The sequence below is a fragment of the Phoca vitulina genome, unplaced genomic scaffold, assembly GCF_004348235.1.
Source record: "Phoca vitulina isolate PV1807 unplaced genomic scaffold, GSC_HSeal_1.0 scaffold15, whole genome shotgun sequence".
NCBI lineage: Eukaryota > Metazoa > Chordata > Mammalia > Carnivora > Phocidae > Phoca > Phoca vitulina.
The window spans coordinates 8,534,737-8,552,717 of NW_022589718.1; the positions used below are offsets into that span (position 1 = coordinate 8,534,737).

The 17,981-nt window shown below is 39.4% G+C and overlaps 1 protein-coding gene across 10 annotated transcripts in view; it reads right to left on the bottom strand.

Annotated features, from left to right (window-relative positions):
* UNC5D (unc-5 netrin receptor D) overlaps positions 1-17,981 on the bottom strand; it is a 536,221-nt gene that overhangs the window by 184,023 nt on the left and 334,217 nt on the right. For all 10 annotated transcript variants that reach the window (XM_032413428.1, XM_032413432.1, XM_032413429.1 and 7 more), the window contains one exon: positions 6,699-6,802. In XM_032413428.1, coding sequence (XP_032269319.1) covers positions 6,699-6,802 — 104 coding nt within the window. The remainder of the gene's footprint in view (positions 1-6,698; positions 6,803-17,981) is intronic.

Genomic DNA, 17,981 nt, shown 5'->3' on the forward strand with positions numbered 1-17,981 from the left:
ATTAAATCACAAACACTTGCCAGGTGCATTTGTATTATCTGCTAAGGGGGGTGGGAAAGGACAGTGAAAAGTATAATTTGCATCTCCTATCCTGAGGGGAATTACCTTAAGGAGACAGGACATACAGTCATGAAAAGTTAAATATGAGAGGAAGTGGGCTGGGGAGAGAAAACAAAATGCTCAAAACAATATGCTAATAGAAGTCTTCGGAGGGAGGGAAAAAATGCTGCCCTTCCTTGAGCAGTCCACACCAATCAGATTAGGAGTCTCTAAGAAAGACTGTCAGCTGGGATGGCCAGGGTAGAAGTCAGAAACCAGCTGGGTTAAAACGATACCATGCATACTATAGATAGATGTCAGAGGTTGAGGGCATTCCAGGCAAGGAGAAACTGGGGAGACACAGAGATAGGACTGTGAATAACAGAGAGTAGTGCTTGGTAAGAAAGAGATGGAGTGTGTGAAGCTAACCGAGGGGATGAAGATAAAAAGAAAAAGGAAGGAAAGACTAACAACTAGGCAACCTTTGCAAACTCATTGTGGGTCCCTGCCCTTGGCTTTGAGAAATGCAATTCTATTTTCCTACCCACCCACCCCCCCCGCAGGAATATAGAACAAGAAGAAAAGAAGAAAATAAATACAAATCAGGAACTTCAGATGTCTTCTCTCCTTTTCTTCCTCAGCAAGGAAAGAGAGCCTCCCAGATAAGGATGTAGTAAAAGTCAGTATGTTAATAAGATTTACTTAAGGACAAGTTTTAACGATGAGGGTATTTGGGCTGTAGACAGTCACTTTTTAAATAACTTATATTAACCTCATTTTCCCATCTCTCCTGCGATAGTAACTTTTTTTTTTTTTTTTTGGCAGAAATGTTTTTAGAGAAGTAATTTACTGGCACTTAATTACTAGTATTTAACCAATTCAACATTCTCTTTTCTTAAGAGTCCATTAGGTTTCTATTACAATATTATACATTCTAATCAAATGTGGCTTTCTGCAAAGGTCCTCATTGTCAGTCTCCTCAAAGCAAAGTTTATCTGGACTATTAGACATTCTCTCTGCTTTGGCTGCACCAAATTAGATTAATTATTTATACCTGAGGTCCATTGCTTCAGAACTTGGGCACCTCACTTAACATTTCTCTAGTGAATTATTAAGAGTCTTATTTTTAAAATAAAGTCCTCATTTCATAGTCTGTTTGATTGAGGTTAAACACAATAGTCTAGTGATTCTTGTATTAAACAGTTCAATGTCATAAGATTCTCTCCTGGGTTTTATGCCAATGAACACATTTGAAACAAATGAACCTTTCATTAAGAATACCCTCACAGGGGATAAGAGCAAAGGGCTTCTGACTCAAAAACTGTCTGGCACGAGGCTGCGCAGAATTATTAAAACAAGTCATAGATAGTATGTGGCTTCTACTATTTATACATCAGGAATAATTAAGAGAATTATTTTGCAGATAAAGAAAAAATATATTAATGTCCCATAACTTTAGCTCATAGTGACTTGCTTTATTCCAAAGGTCACTTTGAGGTATGGTTCAAGGGCATCCTTAAAGACATGGCAGATGCACTGTAATAGTCAGGATTCTTGACCGCAAACAACAAACTCTGCCCTGGCTTGTGTATGCAGAAAAGAACTTTATTAAAAAAAAATTAGTAGTATCCAGAGCCTCTAGGAAGGCCAAAGAGCCAGGCCGGGTGCCAAGCAGCCAGGGAAAATATTCAACCACACCGAAGGGAAAGGGAGAGTCACTTGGCAATGTCCTGACAGTTCAAAAAACATGACACTGCTCACCTCTCCACCCGATTTGTGCAAGAACACCAGACTCATAGGGGACTAACCACAAAGAAGACTAGACAATCCTTTTTTTTTTTTTTGTCCTTTACCTTAAAAATGGAAAAAAAAAAAAAAAAAAAAATTCCACAAACATAAGAAAACATATCAAGTGGTCCACCAAGTGCACCAAGATTAATAGAGCTTCTCAAAATACCTTTGATGTCCACCTGGGCATCTGGAAAGGAAAGGCTCTCCTGCCCCCAAATCCCTGCCCCCGCCTCCCCCTTCCCAAACGCCCCTACCACCAATAATTTGGCTTCTTATACTTGTATGACTCTGACACACTTTACGAAACCGAAAATACATTCTTTCATTCCAGTCCCGGAACCTCCCCTTGCTATACACGCATTCCCACCTAGTGATCAGTCAATGACGCCAAATCAGACAATGATTTGGTGCCCAGCAGAAAGAAGGGAACCTTCTCTTTACCCACACTGTGCTGACTAAGGCCCCTGACCTTCTTGAATTTTCTAATTCCAGCACTGTCCTGACTCCTTGGTGCGATAAAAACAAGAATAGTGCCTGGTTCAAGGCTAGAATTCCCTGTCAGTTGCTTAGCTTTGGGGCCTCAATTCTCAAAGACATTGAATTATTTTGAGTAGGTTGTTTACCTTGATGTGAGCAGAATTAGCCTTAGACACTAAGCCTTTATGGCAAGTTTTATTGTCCAAGGCAAATATAACCTGTTAAGATTTACAGGCTTTATTAACAGCAATAACCATTTTATAGCCAACATCAGTAAATCAGGGTTTATTGAGAACTCTACAATTTTAATCTGTGGAAAATCATTAAAATGTCGGATTTTCATTGGACATAATTTCTAACTTTTATGAAAGATAGATTTTCCATTTAATTGGGGAGTATAAAAAAGTGCAGTGTGGGATAATGAATTGTTTTGAAAAGAGCAAATTGGTTTTAGCTAAACAACAAGTGTCAAACACTAAAGTTGCTGTCTTTAGTTAGAATTGTCCCAAGGTTAAGGTTAAAAGTAACTGCGTGACAAATATGCTCTAATACACCCAGCTATAGGATGAGCTCACAGCATTTAGAAAAACTTAAATTATCATCTGTTCACATTTCAGGTATTTTGCAGAGTGTGTGACCTATTATTTCATCCAAACCAGTGTGTAAATGAGTCTGGTGAGAATCTTCAAGTTCATATGCTACTTTTTGGAAAGTATTTTACTACTAATAATACCATACATTAGATTCTCCATTGGGGTAAGCTAGATGAACAAACATTGATAGTCACCAGCTTCTGTCAATAACCACTTACTCCATGTGATAGATTAAAAGAGAGGGAAGTGGAGAGCATGCCTTTGTCCTTTGATGAGCTTGAGAAGTAAGAACAGAGGGCTCAGGCAGGAAAAGCAGAGCTCATGGGTAGTCTGGGGTAAGGAGGGATAGTCTTAGCAGCACCCTGCTTTTTCATGGGGCTGAAAACGTGCCAGATATCTTAAGGGTCTCAGTTTTAATCTGGTTCTCCAACCACAATGGAGTCTTAACATCTTCTCTGAGAACCAAAGGTTTGTGAATCTTTATAAAAGACTAGGATAAAGAGGAAGAAGAGAAACCACAATAATCCAAACTATTTATTTAGTACTTAAAAACCATTTTGCATATTCTCAGGTTTTTTTCCTTCTTTGCGTGATAGCAATCCTACAAGGAAAATATGGTTCCTATTTCTGGATGAGGAATCTGAGGTTCACAGTAGCTAGTAAATTGCTATAGATCACAGCATGGGGAATTGCTAGTCAGGGTCTGACCCTTTGTGACAATGAGGTCTGTCATGGCCAATGCCAGACATAGGAAAAATGTAATGAGGGTAGAGATTATCCTAGGATCTCTCCTTTCCGCTTTTATATGCCCCCTTTTCTTCTCCTCCATGGCCTCTTCCCTGTAACTCTGGACATCCTGTACGTTCCTATCTCCTAGGACAGCATCCAACCGAGGCTCCTGGCTATTGGGAGCAGAGGCCCCACAGATGTCCCTCTCCCTGTTCCTTGTCCCCCTGAGCTCCCAAAGCCTCTATTTTTTCATGGCGCTGTTCTTTGTTTTACCACCAGATTACCTACCTCAAACAAAAGAACACAATTTACACAAGGTTTAGGATTGGCATATTAGCTAGAAGAAATTTTCATTTAAAAGTCCATTTCTAAGGATGGAAAGTCAGGTAGCAGAGCAAACAGAGAGGCTTCCATTGGCCGAGGGGCTCTTAAGCTTCAAAAAGGCTTGGGGGAAACTGACAACCCACAGTCTCATTAAAAACCAACAAAAAATATTAGAGAAGAAAAAAAAGATCTGAGCTTTAAGGTTAGATTGACTTGCTAGTGATCTGAGAGCTTGGACAAGTTCCTGTAAGAAGGACATGAAAACACCTATAATTTTCTGGCATCTCTTTTGCAAATCAAATGAAATACTACAGAGAAGGTACTGAACACAGCGCCCAGCACATGGGGACATTCTCCACGTGGTAGTTCTTTCTATGCTTCGACACCATCTTCTGTGCTCATACAGGTGAGTTAGTTGTGTAGGAAGTTCTGCCTCACAGAGAGGAGACAATTGTACAGGTCTTTAAGTGCCAAGGAGGAGACCTCCTATGTCACGGCAGGACAAAACCAGCTGACACACCAGAGGTCCTGTCAGGCACAACCCCTTCCAGTGATGACCCCGTGGCCCCACAGCAGGTGGGCATGAAGGGAACCACGTGGTGGAAAGGGAAGAACGTCCGCGCTCAAGGAAGAGAACAGGTAGTATTTTACAGTGACAATTTTGACATAACTGATCAATTTCCAAGCAGAGTTCCCAATCACTGCCATCCTGGAGAGTCATGAACTGCAGGATCGTCACCTGACTGTGAGGTCAGAACCCACAGCGGTGTACTCTTGGAGATCTGAAGACCACGTGACAGGCATGGGCAGACGTCTCCACCCTGGGAGACCCCATTTGGAAGGGTATGTATATTCTCCCTTTCCTTCCCTATCCTTGTCCTTCCCTCAGCTTTCTTCTCTCATTCTGCCCTCCCTTCAGCAAAAACACAGATGTTGGTGGTAATAACCACCGTGTAAGCTATTGCACACTAAAGGAGCTGTAAATATTGGTGCGTGGATATAGGTATATCCAAATCATAAATTCCAAGGTAACTCGAGTGTTTGGAATTGGTATGCTTTCTCACATTATGATGATGCTATAAATGCTTGTCAGGGCTCCACAACAGCCCATTAACCCACAATGTAGCTGAAACACTCTCCATATTCATCCTACAAGACAGAATGTACAAAACACAGCTTTCCCCTCACTCTCAGCTCAGAATTTCTGAGCAGCCCTGGCTGCTCCTTGGAATGGCCCTCTATTTAAAATCAGCCAGCCTAGCTCTGAAATTTATTCCTAATAACATACACATGGTTAAAATAAAAGGGTCATATGATGTCAAAGGCAGAATGGGAAGTGCACTGAGTTAAACGCCCTCTCCCCCCCGCAATTTCATGTCTACATGGACATTTGCAAGTCAGGACTTTCAGAGGTGGGTGGTGTCTTTAGCAAACTGCTGATGCCCACGTCAGACTCCCGGGAGCACTTGGGTGTCCTGAATGGGAGGGAAACATTCACCTGTGAGCTTAACGCCCTGCTGCCCATCACCCCGCCCTGGAAACCAGAGCACGCTCTGTAAGGAACAAGAAGGGAGCAAAAGAAGATAAAAAATCTTTCTGTTTCACATTAAATAAAAATCTAAAAATAAGCATTTTCCTTTCTAATCATTTCCTATCATGCATGGAATGCTCACTTTAATTTTCAAGTCCGTTTACTTCATTTCTGTGAACCACTTGAGCTTTGAATAGTGTCCACCCAGCATGCTTTCTATCTAAACATGCAAGTGTGTGTGTTTTTCCGTTCCCCTCTATTTTCTCTATTCCTTTGTCCTTCCAATTACAAAATCCCACAGCAATTTTAGCGAATAATGGGAGCCAAAGGCTCCTTCTTTTTTTTTTTTTTTTTTTTTAACCTCTACGAATAAACGAATAAACAAACCATTGCTCTGAGGCAGGTTTCCTAGCTTCCCACAGAAGAGCCACAACTGGACTATCTATTGCTCAACCCAGGCCTCCATTTAGAAAAATGATCATTCTACTAAGCATTCCTGGTACTGCCTAGCTTGTCCCTGCCCCCAATATTGCCTTCACGACTGTATTACTCATCTATCAGGACATCTTTTAAGAGTGACTGAAAGACTTAGGAAAGCTTCCCTATGACCACAGTATGTCATCCCTGACAATTATAATCTAATAGCATCTAGAAAACATGCAAGGAGCAAAAACCAGAGTGACTCCAGATTCTAGACTCCCACTGTGAAGGAGACCTGTGGCTTACATCACTTTTTATATCTGTCATGCCAGCACAGTGCCTACAGCATAATAAATGCTCTGAACGTTTGTTCCATAAGTAAAGAAAAACAAAGTACAAACATCAGTGAGACTTGTCACTAGGGGCTGATCTCCTTCCCTGTGCCCTTTTTCATGTGGCTTTGCCTATTAGAGCTCAGGTTGATCCAGGACCCAATGTACGTATCACGGCATCCAAGGTGACTGACTGAGGACACAAAGGATGCCACCTGTGTCATCTGAGGTCACCAAAATCAAGAATACAAATCCTACTCAGGCTACCTCGCAAGAGCTTTGTGTCAACAACAAAGTAGACGAGAGACAATTCCCTTTTCCAAGTTATTTCCTTCACAATTTCTTCATTGTCTTTAGCAAATGGGTCCAGACAGTAAGAATGCCAGACCCAGGCTCTTTTACTTCACTTAGGACCACACAGAACTTCACTCTGTCCCAGGTGTGGTCCCATGGGTCACTTACCTCAGCTGCAGGAACTCCCTCGGGAGGTCGGCAATGCAGCACTATCATGCCTTCAATGGGAACCTCCCTTCCCTGCGGATCTTGTTCAAAGTTTTTCCGTAAATCTGCAAAAAAAGTGTGAGGTCCATGACAATTTGTTCTTGTTCACATTTGTTCCAAATACAATAAAATCGCGAGCTTAATGTCACAAACTAGATATACACAGAAAAGTCAGTGGATTTCAGGAATTCCAGAAGAAGAAAATTGTTTTGCCAAATACTCACAAGCACATTTGAATAAACCTTAAACGGAACTTCCTAATGCTCTATACTGACGTGAAGGAGAAAAGATTTAGTGGGGGAGCAGAACGAAAACAAACAAACAAAAAACAACTCATCATTCCCTGAGTCTCTGTCAATATAATCTGTTTAGCAGCTGATGAAACACTTAGCCTAATAAATTGCTATCCACAGCTATCACGCAGTTGAGATGCATGTGATTTTTTTTTTATTAACTAAAGAATGCCTTATTAATCTGTAACCTCTGACTTTCTCTTAATCCTCTAGTGGGCTCTAAAAGATGGTAATAGAGTGAAATTACCTATTAGTCATCTGTAACCAGGGAGAATGGGGCAACATCCAACCACAACAAAATCTATAACCCATCCAACCAAACATATAATTAAAAAATACAACGCCCACCAGTCAAACAGCAATGCTGGGTATCTGTGTAGTGCCCTTCATGGAAGGCTCAAGGCACTTTGCAAACAAGCTGCACTATTAACCTTTTACACATGGAAGGGTGATGTTCAGAGAGGTTAACTGGCTTGCCAGTGGTCACAGAGAACATCAATGGCAATGAGGGGGAAACGTTCACCGAGTTTCCTCACATTCAGTCTCTGCCCAGCCCAACTTTCTCAGGGCAAAAGACACATGGATAGTTCAGAGAGAAAGAGCTTTGCCGTGCATGGCTTTCCACTTGAGCGTACGCTTCAAGAACCAAAGTGGGAGTTGGCCTCTGCTTGTTCTGAGGTGTCACAACAACCCTTTGATAATTTTACAGCACAGGCTTAACTCTTGCCGTCACTCAAAATCCTGGGATAGTAGCGTGAAGACAGCTTTACAAGTCCTTCTCGAAGTAAATGATTCCCCCTCCCTCCCAGACAATGTATTTTTCTTCAATTGAGTATCTCAAATTACAGGCTATGGATTTATTGATTTAATTTTCTTTAGTGCTTACAATAACATGAAATATGTTCCCTGTAAATAGCAGAGCTCCAGAATCAGTTACATCTTTACAAATTGTATAAATACATTAAACTTGCTTTTAGCAAGTCAGAAACACTGGATGAATATCAAGCAGAGCAATCCATGTATTCACTTTCTTCGGAATTCTGCTCGTAATGTTTTCCCTCCCAGAGGCAACCGATGTCTTTTGTCAGTAGTGCTATATATTCAGGGATCTTCATGAGTATATATGAGACAAAAGATCTGAAAAGGGCTTGCATGGCAGGCAGGGGGCAGGAACCTTCTTCTCCTTTCTCTGCTGTCCCCCGATTCGTAAAGCTAGCTTCCTTCTATTCGAGATCCGTAAACTGCCATAGCCCTTATGATTCAGAATTTCTGACTCCAAATGTGATGAGGGTCAGCTGACTTATGATAAAAGTGAGTGAGGAACTGTGGGTAAACACCAGAATGAAAAATCTCCCATTGCCTGCACAACTGGACCACAAAGTTTCCTTTGCTTTCCCACAAGGAATCTGTGAGTCAAAAATCCCTCCTCCATAGGATTCATTTATCCATCAGGACCGCACTGAAATTGGTCTAGCATATTATGTGAGATTGACTCTAACACAAGTTTTGCTAACATTCACTTTGCTAATGGAAAGGGTTGAGTTTTTGTGGCTATTTTTGTTTGGTTTGTTTGCCATTTTGTTTTCCTTGATTGCTTTGTTTTCTAAATGAAGCCTTACTTCATGCTGCTACATAATGGTTGCAGCTTTGACAACACCAAATAATCTGTATTCAACCAGATGAAGCACAGAAAATGGATGATGGGAATTTCTATTCTATCTTCCTCTCCTATTCCCTTTCTTTGCTCAGAAGAAATGGGAAAGGTAGCAAAATGCATAGTTTATGGTTAGCTCTGCACTCCACTACATTAATACAGAGGCAGATGAAAAGAAAACTAGAGCGAAATCATTTTCCCTCCCCATTCCAAACTGCTCAACAAAATAGATAAATATGTATATAAAAAAGAAAACCCTGTATTGACCCTGGGATGTAGGAAAGCGTACTTGTCAAGAAATTTTGAGAAAGTTCTAGCAGATCTCCTCCAGCCAGGACCAAACTAAAGAAGGGACCTACCTAACTTCTTGCTCTTCCCCATTGATATTGGAAATCACTGGCAGGGTTCCAACAAGACGCATATAACACTCCTCAGTGTGGAGATACAAAGATTAAAGATTCATCAGCAATGGAGTAAGGGGTCAGGGAAAAAGTGTGGTGTCATGTATCAGGATCCTAACAGGCAGCTGACCATGTACCAGATATCACACCAAGGGAGAAACGCAACTATCACCGAGTCCTGGCCTATACCAGAGGCGGGAACTCTAGCATTTCTGATTCCCAAAGAGGGCAAACAGACCAGACAAATTCCAGCTAACTACTAAATGTATTAAAAACCATGGAAATAAACTCTTAGACACAGAGGTACCTGCTTCCAACTCTACCTCCGATTCTCACCATAGGTCACTCAACCTAATTAAGTTTCTGAATTGGCAACAAAACTAAGTACTTTTGTCACCTATATTAGTTCCAAGGCTTGAAAAATTCAGACAGGAACCTATGCAACTTCCAGTAGTAGGGAAACCATCCCCCACCATATAAAAACAACTTTTCTACAAATAAAGGAGGCAAACCATAGAACTGAAACTGAGTGGTTTCCTCTAAGACAAGAAACAAGAGGCATTTTGGGATAACTTCTAATTTAAGCTCTTTAAAATCAAAAGGAAATAGCAACTGAGAATCTAGAGTAGGGAGTTATAAATAGGATAACATCTGAGATCAAGAAAACTGCCACTATGCAGGGGGAAAGAAAAAACAACATAAGCGCTGAGTTAGAAATATACATATCATGAAGACTGTAAACAGCATCCTAAATACTGCAGAAAATCAAACGAGAGAGGATCCAGGCAGGAAGATTAAAAAGGCAAAGGGGGATGATGGGGCCAAAAGGAAGAGGTTGGGATAATGCACAGCACTAGGCATTGGTCCTGGCACCTCAGGAACTTGGAAGAGGGATCCAAGTCAAGACCAAGAACTCTAAGAAAGTCTGCCCATCAGCTTAGTGCTGGCACTTCTGTGGGGCCTGACAAAGCTGGTCCTGGAAGTATTTGGGAAAAATAGTAAGCTGGAAACAAGAAGCAACTGGCACTTCTAGGATGAAGAAACTCTGGGTGAGGGGGGTGGGGGTGGTGTACTGACCTGGACAGAAAATTAACAAGAAGTAGCCTTTCTCCCACTTCCACTGTTCAGTCCTCTCTGGCGCCTCCAGCTGGTGAAACCTTACAGGGAGCCAGGATCTAGCAAAGAAGTCCCCAGCCCTTAACAAACTATAGACCAGCGGTTTTAGAGGCGAGAGATAATAGCTTTGTAACTAACAAAACCCAGTTTAAGAAACTTCCTCTACTGGGGCTCTTATAATTGCTTACCCCCTTATCTGTTTTCCTCACCAGATCGTCAGTTCTAGGAAGGGGGGCTTTATTTCTGAGATGGTCACCCACATATTCCCAGTGCCTACTGAACATTTGATACAGAACATGTCCTTAATAAATATATGTTGAATGAAAGCGCCAAGAGGAAAATGATAAAATAATAAATTTTCCAGCAAAATAAATAATAAAAGATAACGCTGAGATAGAGAAATAGAGTATTAAATATAATAGGAATTTTAGAAGGGAATAACAAGCTGAAAGAAAATAAATGATAACCTATTTAATAATGATAATAATTCATCTCTGAGCTGTAAAAAGACTTGAGTTTGCAAAAGAGCTCACTGGATACAAGGTAAAATATTTTTAAAAAGAAAAAAGAAAGACCTTAACTATGTTATAGTTGAAATTTTGAATTTTAACAAAATTAAGAAAATTATAAACATAATAATTTTATAAGTATCTTTGGAGTAAATAAACAAATGTAACTAACAATTTTATGGATGTGAAGAATCAATATTGTTAAAATGTCTGTACTATCCAAAGCCATCAATAGATTCAATGCAATCCCTACAAAGATTCCAATGGCATTTTTCACTGAAACAGAAAAAAACAATCCTAAAATTCACATGGAACCACAAAAGACCTCGAAGAACCAAAGCAATCTTGGAAAAAATAAAAAAAACAAACAAAAAATAAAGCTAGAGACATCATACTTCCTGATTTCAAATTACACCAAAAAGTTATAGTAATCAAAACAATATAGTATCAGCACAGAAACAGACACACAGATCAATGCAACAGAATCGAGAGCCCAGAAATAAAAACTCAAATATACAGATAACTAATATTTGACAAGGGAGCCAATTATACTAAATGAGGAAAGGATATCTTTTCAATAACAGGTAGTGGGAAAATTGGATAACCACATGCAAAAGAATTAAATTGGACCCCTACATTTTAACACTCACAAAAATTAACTCGAAATGGATTAAAGACTTGGGGTGCCTGGGTGGCTATCGGTTAAGTACCTGCCTTCGGCTTAGGTCAGGATCTTAGGGTCCTGGGATTGAACCCCACGTTGGGCTCCCCGCTCAGTGGGGGGTCTGCTTCTTCCTCTCCCTTTCCCTACCATTCATGCTCATGCTCTCTCTCTCTCTCAAATAAATAAAATCTAAAAAAAAAAAAAAAGAAAGAAAGAAATGGATAAAAGACTTAAATGTATGACCTGAAACCATAGAATAACTAAAAGAAAAACCTAGGGGAAAAGATTCTTGACATGGGCCTTGACAACAACTTTTTGGATGTGACAACAAAAACACAAGCAACAAAAGCAAAAGGAAACAATTAGTACTATATCAAACTAAAAAGTTTTTGTGCAGCAAAAGAAATGATCAAGAAAGTGAAAAGGCAACTTATGGAATGGTAGAAAATATTTGCAAACCGTATGTCTGATAAGGGGTTCATCTCCAAAATATACAAAGAATTCAGTCAACTAAACAGCAAAAGAATAAACAATCCATTTAAAAAGCGGGCAAAGGACTCAGATAAACATTTTTCCAAAGAAGACATTCAAATGGCCAACAGATACGTGAAAAGGGGCTCAACATCATTAATCATCAGATAAATGCAAATCAAATCCACAGTGAGATATCACCTCACTCCTGTTAGAACTGCTGTCACCAAAAAGACAAGAGATAAATGTTGATGAGAATTTGGAGAAAAGGGAACCCTTGTGCACTGTTGGTGGGAATGTAAACTGGTACAGCCACTGCGAAAAATAGTACAGAGGTTCCTCAAAAACTTAAACACAGCACTACCATAGGATGCAGCAATCTCATTCCTGGATATATATATCCAAAGGAAATAAAATCGCTATCGTGAAGAGATGTTGACACCCTGTGCTCATTTCAACATTATTGGCAAAAACATGGAAACCACCTAAGAGTACATCAATGGATGAACGGAGGTATGTGTGTGTATTACTCTATATATAGTATGTATATTACATAAACATAAATATATGTATATGTAATATACATATTACAAAAGAACCAAATCCCACCATTTGTGACAACACAAATGGACCTTGAGGGCATTAGGCTAAGTGAAATAAGTCAAAGAAAGACAAATATTGTATGATCTGGAATACAAAAAAGCTGAACTCACAAACAAGGTGTAGATTAGTGGTTGCCAAGGGCTGGGGAGTGAGGGAAAGGCGAGATGGCGGTCAAAGTGTACAACTTCTAGTTACAAGATGAGTAAATTCTGGGGACCTGACATACAAGATGGTGATATAGTTAACAATGCTATAATGGACACTTGAAAGTTACTGAGAGAGTAAATTTTAAATGTTCTTACTACAAAAAAGAAAAAAAAAAAACAGTAGCTATGTGAGGTGATGGATATGTTAACTAACCTTATTGTGGTAATCATTCCACAATATAAAAATATATCAAATCATCACAAATCATAAGTTATACAATGTTATTTGTCAGATATATATCAATACAGCTACATAAATATTTTTTTAAAAAGTAACTGATTATGAAACAAAAATCAGGCTATGACTAAAACTTTTTCCTATATTAGCATATATTAGAGTAAAATTAATCATATCTATGTTTTTATTTTTGAGGACAAAAAAGCATGGGCACTAATTTTTTATTCCCAAACAAGTTATTATACAGGAGCAAACTAACAACTACATCGTCTCAGACACGACAAGGCCAAGAGGGATTGGAATCAACCACACACCCTTCCTGAAAACATCACCTTTGTAGGTGAGGCTCAAAGTAATGAATTAAGTATTCGGAAGTTGTGGTTTCTAAGAATTTGGCAGTGGCCAATAAAAACCACCTTAAAATGTTTACATCTAAATTTTTTTTTTGAAAGATTTTATTTATTTGACAGAGAGAGAGAGCCCAAGCAGGGGGACCAGCAGACAGAGGGAGAGGGAGAAGCAGGCTTCCCGCTGAGCAGGGAGCCTGATGTGGGGCTCGATCCCAGGACCCTGGGATCATGACCTGAGCCAAAGGCCCACGCTTAACCGACTGAGCCACCCAGGCACCCCTAAATTTTTTTTTATAATATAGCAAGGAATATTCATGCAATTATCCAAAAACTCTGGAAAGAGAAACACATAAGACATCATAACCATCCATGATAATTAAGGATAAGGATTTAAACTCCTAGGTCATTTCTTCCAGAACTCCAGTAGGGAAGACCGAACACTTCAGTGGAAGAAGGTGGGGCTAGAGACTGCGTATGTTTGAATTCTGGGTCTGCCACCTAACAGAACCTTGATTCCGTAAGTATCTTTAGTTCTCTCCGCCTTAGGCCCCTCATCTGTAAAATGAGGACAATAATTTCTATTACATATAGTTTCTGTGAGCATTAAAGGTTAATATGTACAAAATCCTTTTAAGAGCTGGGTACATAACACGGCTTAATAAAAGGTCACAAATATGACTAAATCCTATTATAAAGCCATGATGATTAAAAGGGGTTGGCTTTTTCATAAATCAGATATACATATTAATTATAAAATTTTAGAGCATTTTTCAAAGACACTCAAATGAAAAGTGTAAGTTAGTATATGGTAAAACCATAGCAGTAATAAAATACTTGCTGGGTGTTAGAATGGGGAAGATGCTTCTAAACAAAATGAAAGGAAGAACACTTAAGGAAATGATTGGCAGATAATTGTTTTGGCAGATAATGTTTGGTAGATACCGTTAAAATTAAATTGTTTCAATCTCAAACATTACAAGCAGCATTATAGGCCGAGGTTTGACAGCCTTAATACATAAACGGCACTTTTGAAATGAAGTAGAAAAGATAAATACCCTAAAATAAAATGGCAAAGGGGTATTTAAGCAAAATTTACAAAAGAAAAGACATAAATGGCTAATAAAGATAATTAGAAGGCCCAATAGCACTAATTATTAAAGAAAGGCCCATTTAAAAAGCATCAGTAGGTCTCTACTTTTCCAAACAGGCTTTGTTTTGTCCGTTTCTTTAAGTACTAATCCCCAGAATTAGTGTGGAGGGGCGCCTGGGTGGCTCAGTCAGTTAAGCGTCTGCCTTTAGCTCAGGTCATGATCCCAGGGTCCTGGGATCGAGCCCCCGGTTGGGTTGGCTCCCTGGTCAGTGGTGAGTTTGCTTCTCCCTCTCCCTCTGCTCCTCCCCCTGCTCATGCTCTCTCTCTCTCAAATAAATTTAAAAAAAAGAAAAGTGTGGAAAACTAGTCAACACTGCTAGATGAAGTGAAAATGGGTCAACATGAAGAGCAAGCTAGAAGATGTGTCAAAATCACTTTACGAGTTCATTTATATGTTCACTTTCTAATGAATAAATAAATATGTGGTATATCCATACCATGGGATGTTATTTGGCAATAAAAAGAAATAAAATACTGAAGTACATATCATAACAGGGATGAATCTTGAAAATAATATGCTCAGTGAAAGAAGCCAGACACCAAAGACCACATATTGTAGGATTCCATTTATATGAAATGTCCAGAACAGGCAAGTCCAGGGAGCCAGGAAGATTAGGTATTGCCTAGCACTGCAGACGACCGGGCTGGAGGTGGGGGGAACATGGCGGTTAATGGGAACGGTTTTATTTTTTGGTGTGATGTAAGTATTCTAAAATAGACTCTGATGATGGTTGCACAGCTCTGAGAACACACTAAAAACTATTAAAATGTAGACTTTAAATAGATGAACTGGTGGCAAGGTATTGTGGATTATATCTTAATAAAGTTATTATTTAAAAGGGTTCATTTACATAATTCAAGAAATCTCCTAAAATTTTCTAAGAAAAGGATGAGAGAGCTACCTAGAAAAATGTGGCATGGCAACATTGCTCAAATCATCACTTATAATGCTGAACACTTGCTAACAATTGAAATATTCAAAAATACAATAATGGATAGTATCTTTTGGTGCATTCATATAATGGAATACTATGCAAATGTTAAAAAGCTCAAAGAATATTGTAAATTGCAACTAAATATTTGAATAAATTGCTACATGAGATAAAATAGCATGGTGTGAATGGTCTCTTTTATATATTTTTTAATATGTGAGAACTGGCCACCTCAAAATGTAATAATTATGTTTTTATAGAATGCATCTACTTCCAAATAAAAGTAGGTACATCTGCATTAAAACCTGCTTTGGTAGGCAGGCCTCCTAATTTGCCTTCAGGTTTTTGGTGTATGTGCAATAGCCTCCTTCATCCACTCATGCTGTGGACCATGGGCCAGACACTGTGCCTGGCAGTGAGGTGTATTACTGAACTCGACACACACCATTCCACCCTCCCACAGCATATATGCTAGCAGAGAGAACAGACATTAAACAAGAAATTAAGGTGTATATAAATGAATGATGAGATAGAGAAGTAGAAAGTTCTGTAAGGATCTACCACAGTGGGACCTACCTTAATCTAGTGATTCCAGTAAAGTTTCTTAGAGAAAATTCTAGGTAAACAGAGGTAGAGAATCACCCAGCCTACATAATACACACTGTACCACTTTTACTGTTTCAATCAGGCTTTTACTGGCTTTTTTTTTGCATGTAGATGCTCTCGTTTCTTTCTTGCAAGTCTCTGCAAAATGCCTGCCTTGCTACCTCTCTTTCCATAAGTTATCACATCACATAAGGACACTCTTTTATTAGACTTGGTCTTCTATTCATATATATTGAGAGGGTGGAATATAAATAGATTTCCACCTTCTGATCTCACTTACAATCATGCTAACATGGTCTCTGGAAAGAAGAGAAATAATAATTTTCACATTATTTTGTATAAGGGAACTGAACCAAACTGCATACATACACAGCAAGATTGAAGGTTTTAAAATTTTAAAATAGCAACTGGTGTGGGATTACTATATATGTTATAGGAAAAGCCCTAAAGAGAAACCGTTCAACATGTCAAAGATCTGCTGCTGGATGAGCCTGGATGTACCAATTCTCTTCATTTGTTTCTGCATTTTCTAAAATTTCTGCAATGAACATGGATTATTTTTACAGCCAGAAAAAATAGTGTCCAAAAAAAGCCACTCTTTCCTAGGAGTTGTCAAGATTCTCTAAAGTAGATCAAAGTGAATCAGAAACCAGGGAAGAAGGACATTTTGTTTCATTTTATTGTAGCAAGTTTCACTCTTATCATGTTTATTAAAGGAAGCAAGAAGGACTATATTTTTCAGTCTTTTGTGAATTCTAAAATATTCTTTTTAAATTTGACTCATAGGAATCTGTGCACGAGGACAAATTTTTCATTTGTCGTATTCACTGCCTTGCCTCTAGTACCTAGAAGGGTATAAAGTAACCACTCAATAAGTATTCGTTGGATCAATGAATGAGTTTCCATTTCAACTCATCTGAATGATTATGAACTTAGATACAACTAGATCTCCAATAGTTAAGATAACTAGAAAAAGCAAACACATGAAGAGATAAATGTACTATAATGATGTTAAAGCAACACTTATTCATAACCCTCGTGTGCGTATGCGCACACACACACACACGATGTTAACAGCACCAGCGCTGACCAACGTGGAGCATTTCCCCGTCTACTTCAGCTCCTTCTTCACCCCACCGCCCTGTCCGGCTCCACAGCAGAATGCTAACCAGGCTCAAAGTGACTGGAAGCAAAGACAGCAGCAGGACGGAGGAGGAGGGCAAGGTGATGAAGCCAGGTATTTGGCTAACCTGTAAATCATCTAATCAGCACCAGGATCATCCCGAGTCAGCAGCGCCTGCCAATGAGCAGTCCATCTGGGGCGAGGCCATGGGAAACAGTAGCCTCCCCTTCCTCACCCCATGCCCTACTTGGCCTTTTTCTCATTTTCCTTTCAGGCTACTATGTTAGAAAAGTCATTGTAGCACAAGAAAATCAATAAAAATTCAATTCCGAATAATAGTTCTTTGCGGCTCAGCAACACCAGGGAGTTATCGGCTCATTCAATGTTCTGGCAGTTAATGCAATGAAATAAAAATAATTTACTCATTCAAACCAAATCAGCCAGTGAAAAATCATAGTCACTTTTTTTAATAGTCATAGTCATAGTCATTTGTTAAGATTGCAGGAGGATGGTACAATGTCCCATTAGTGTCCAATGACACCGGTATGCAAATCAGCTCTGAATCTCTCCCACCCATATTTTTCGGAAGGAAAAACAAACCCCATTTGTCATACATAAAAGGAATTTGTAACTTAGCCAAATACAGATCATTTGTTGGAATAAAAGGTCTGGTTCAAATGCAGAACAGATGGAAAATGAAAGTCAAGGCCTGGTGTCCCCATTTGGTTCTGCCTCAATCCTCTAGCCTTTAGGTGGTTATGGCCTGAGAAGTCAGCTACTAACTCCAGTTCCCAGAGGAAGCATATAAAAGGCTTCCTGTCAGGTCAATTCCTTCCTCTCTATACGCTTTCCTTGCCGGCCTGGCTTAAGTTCTCTGCCTTGCTGAGATCTACGCATTCTGCACATTTCTTGACCACTGATCCATGGTGATGCCAGACTGCTCCTATCTTTCATGTCTTCACTGTGGATCTTTTAGTTCTGATTTTGC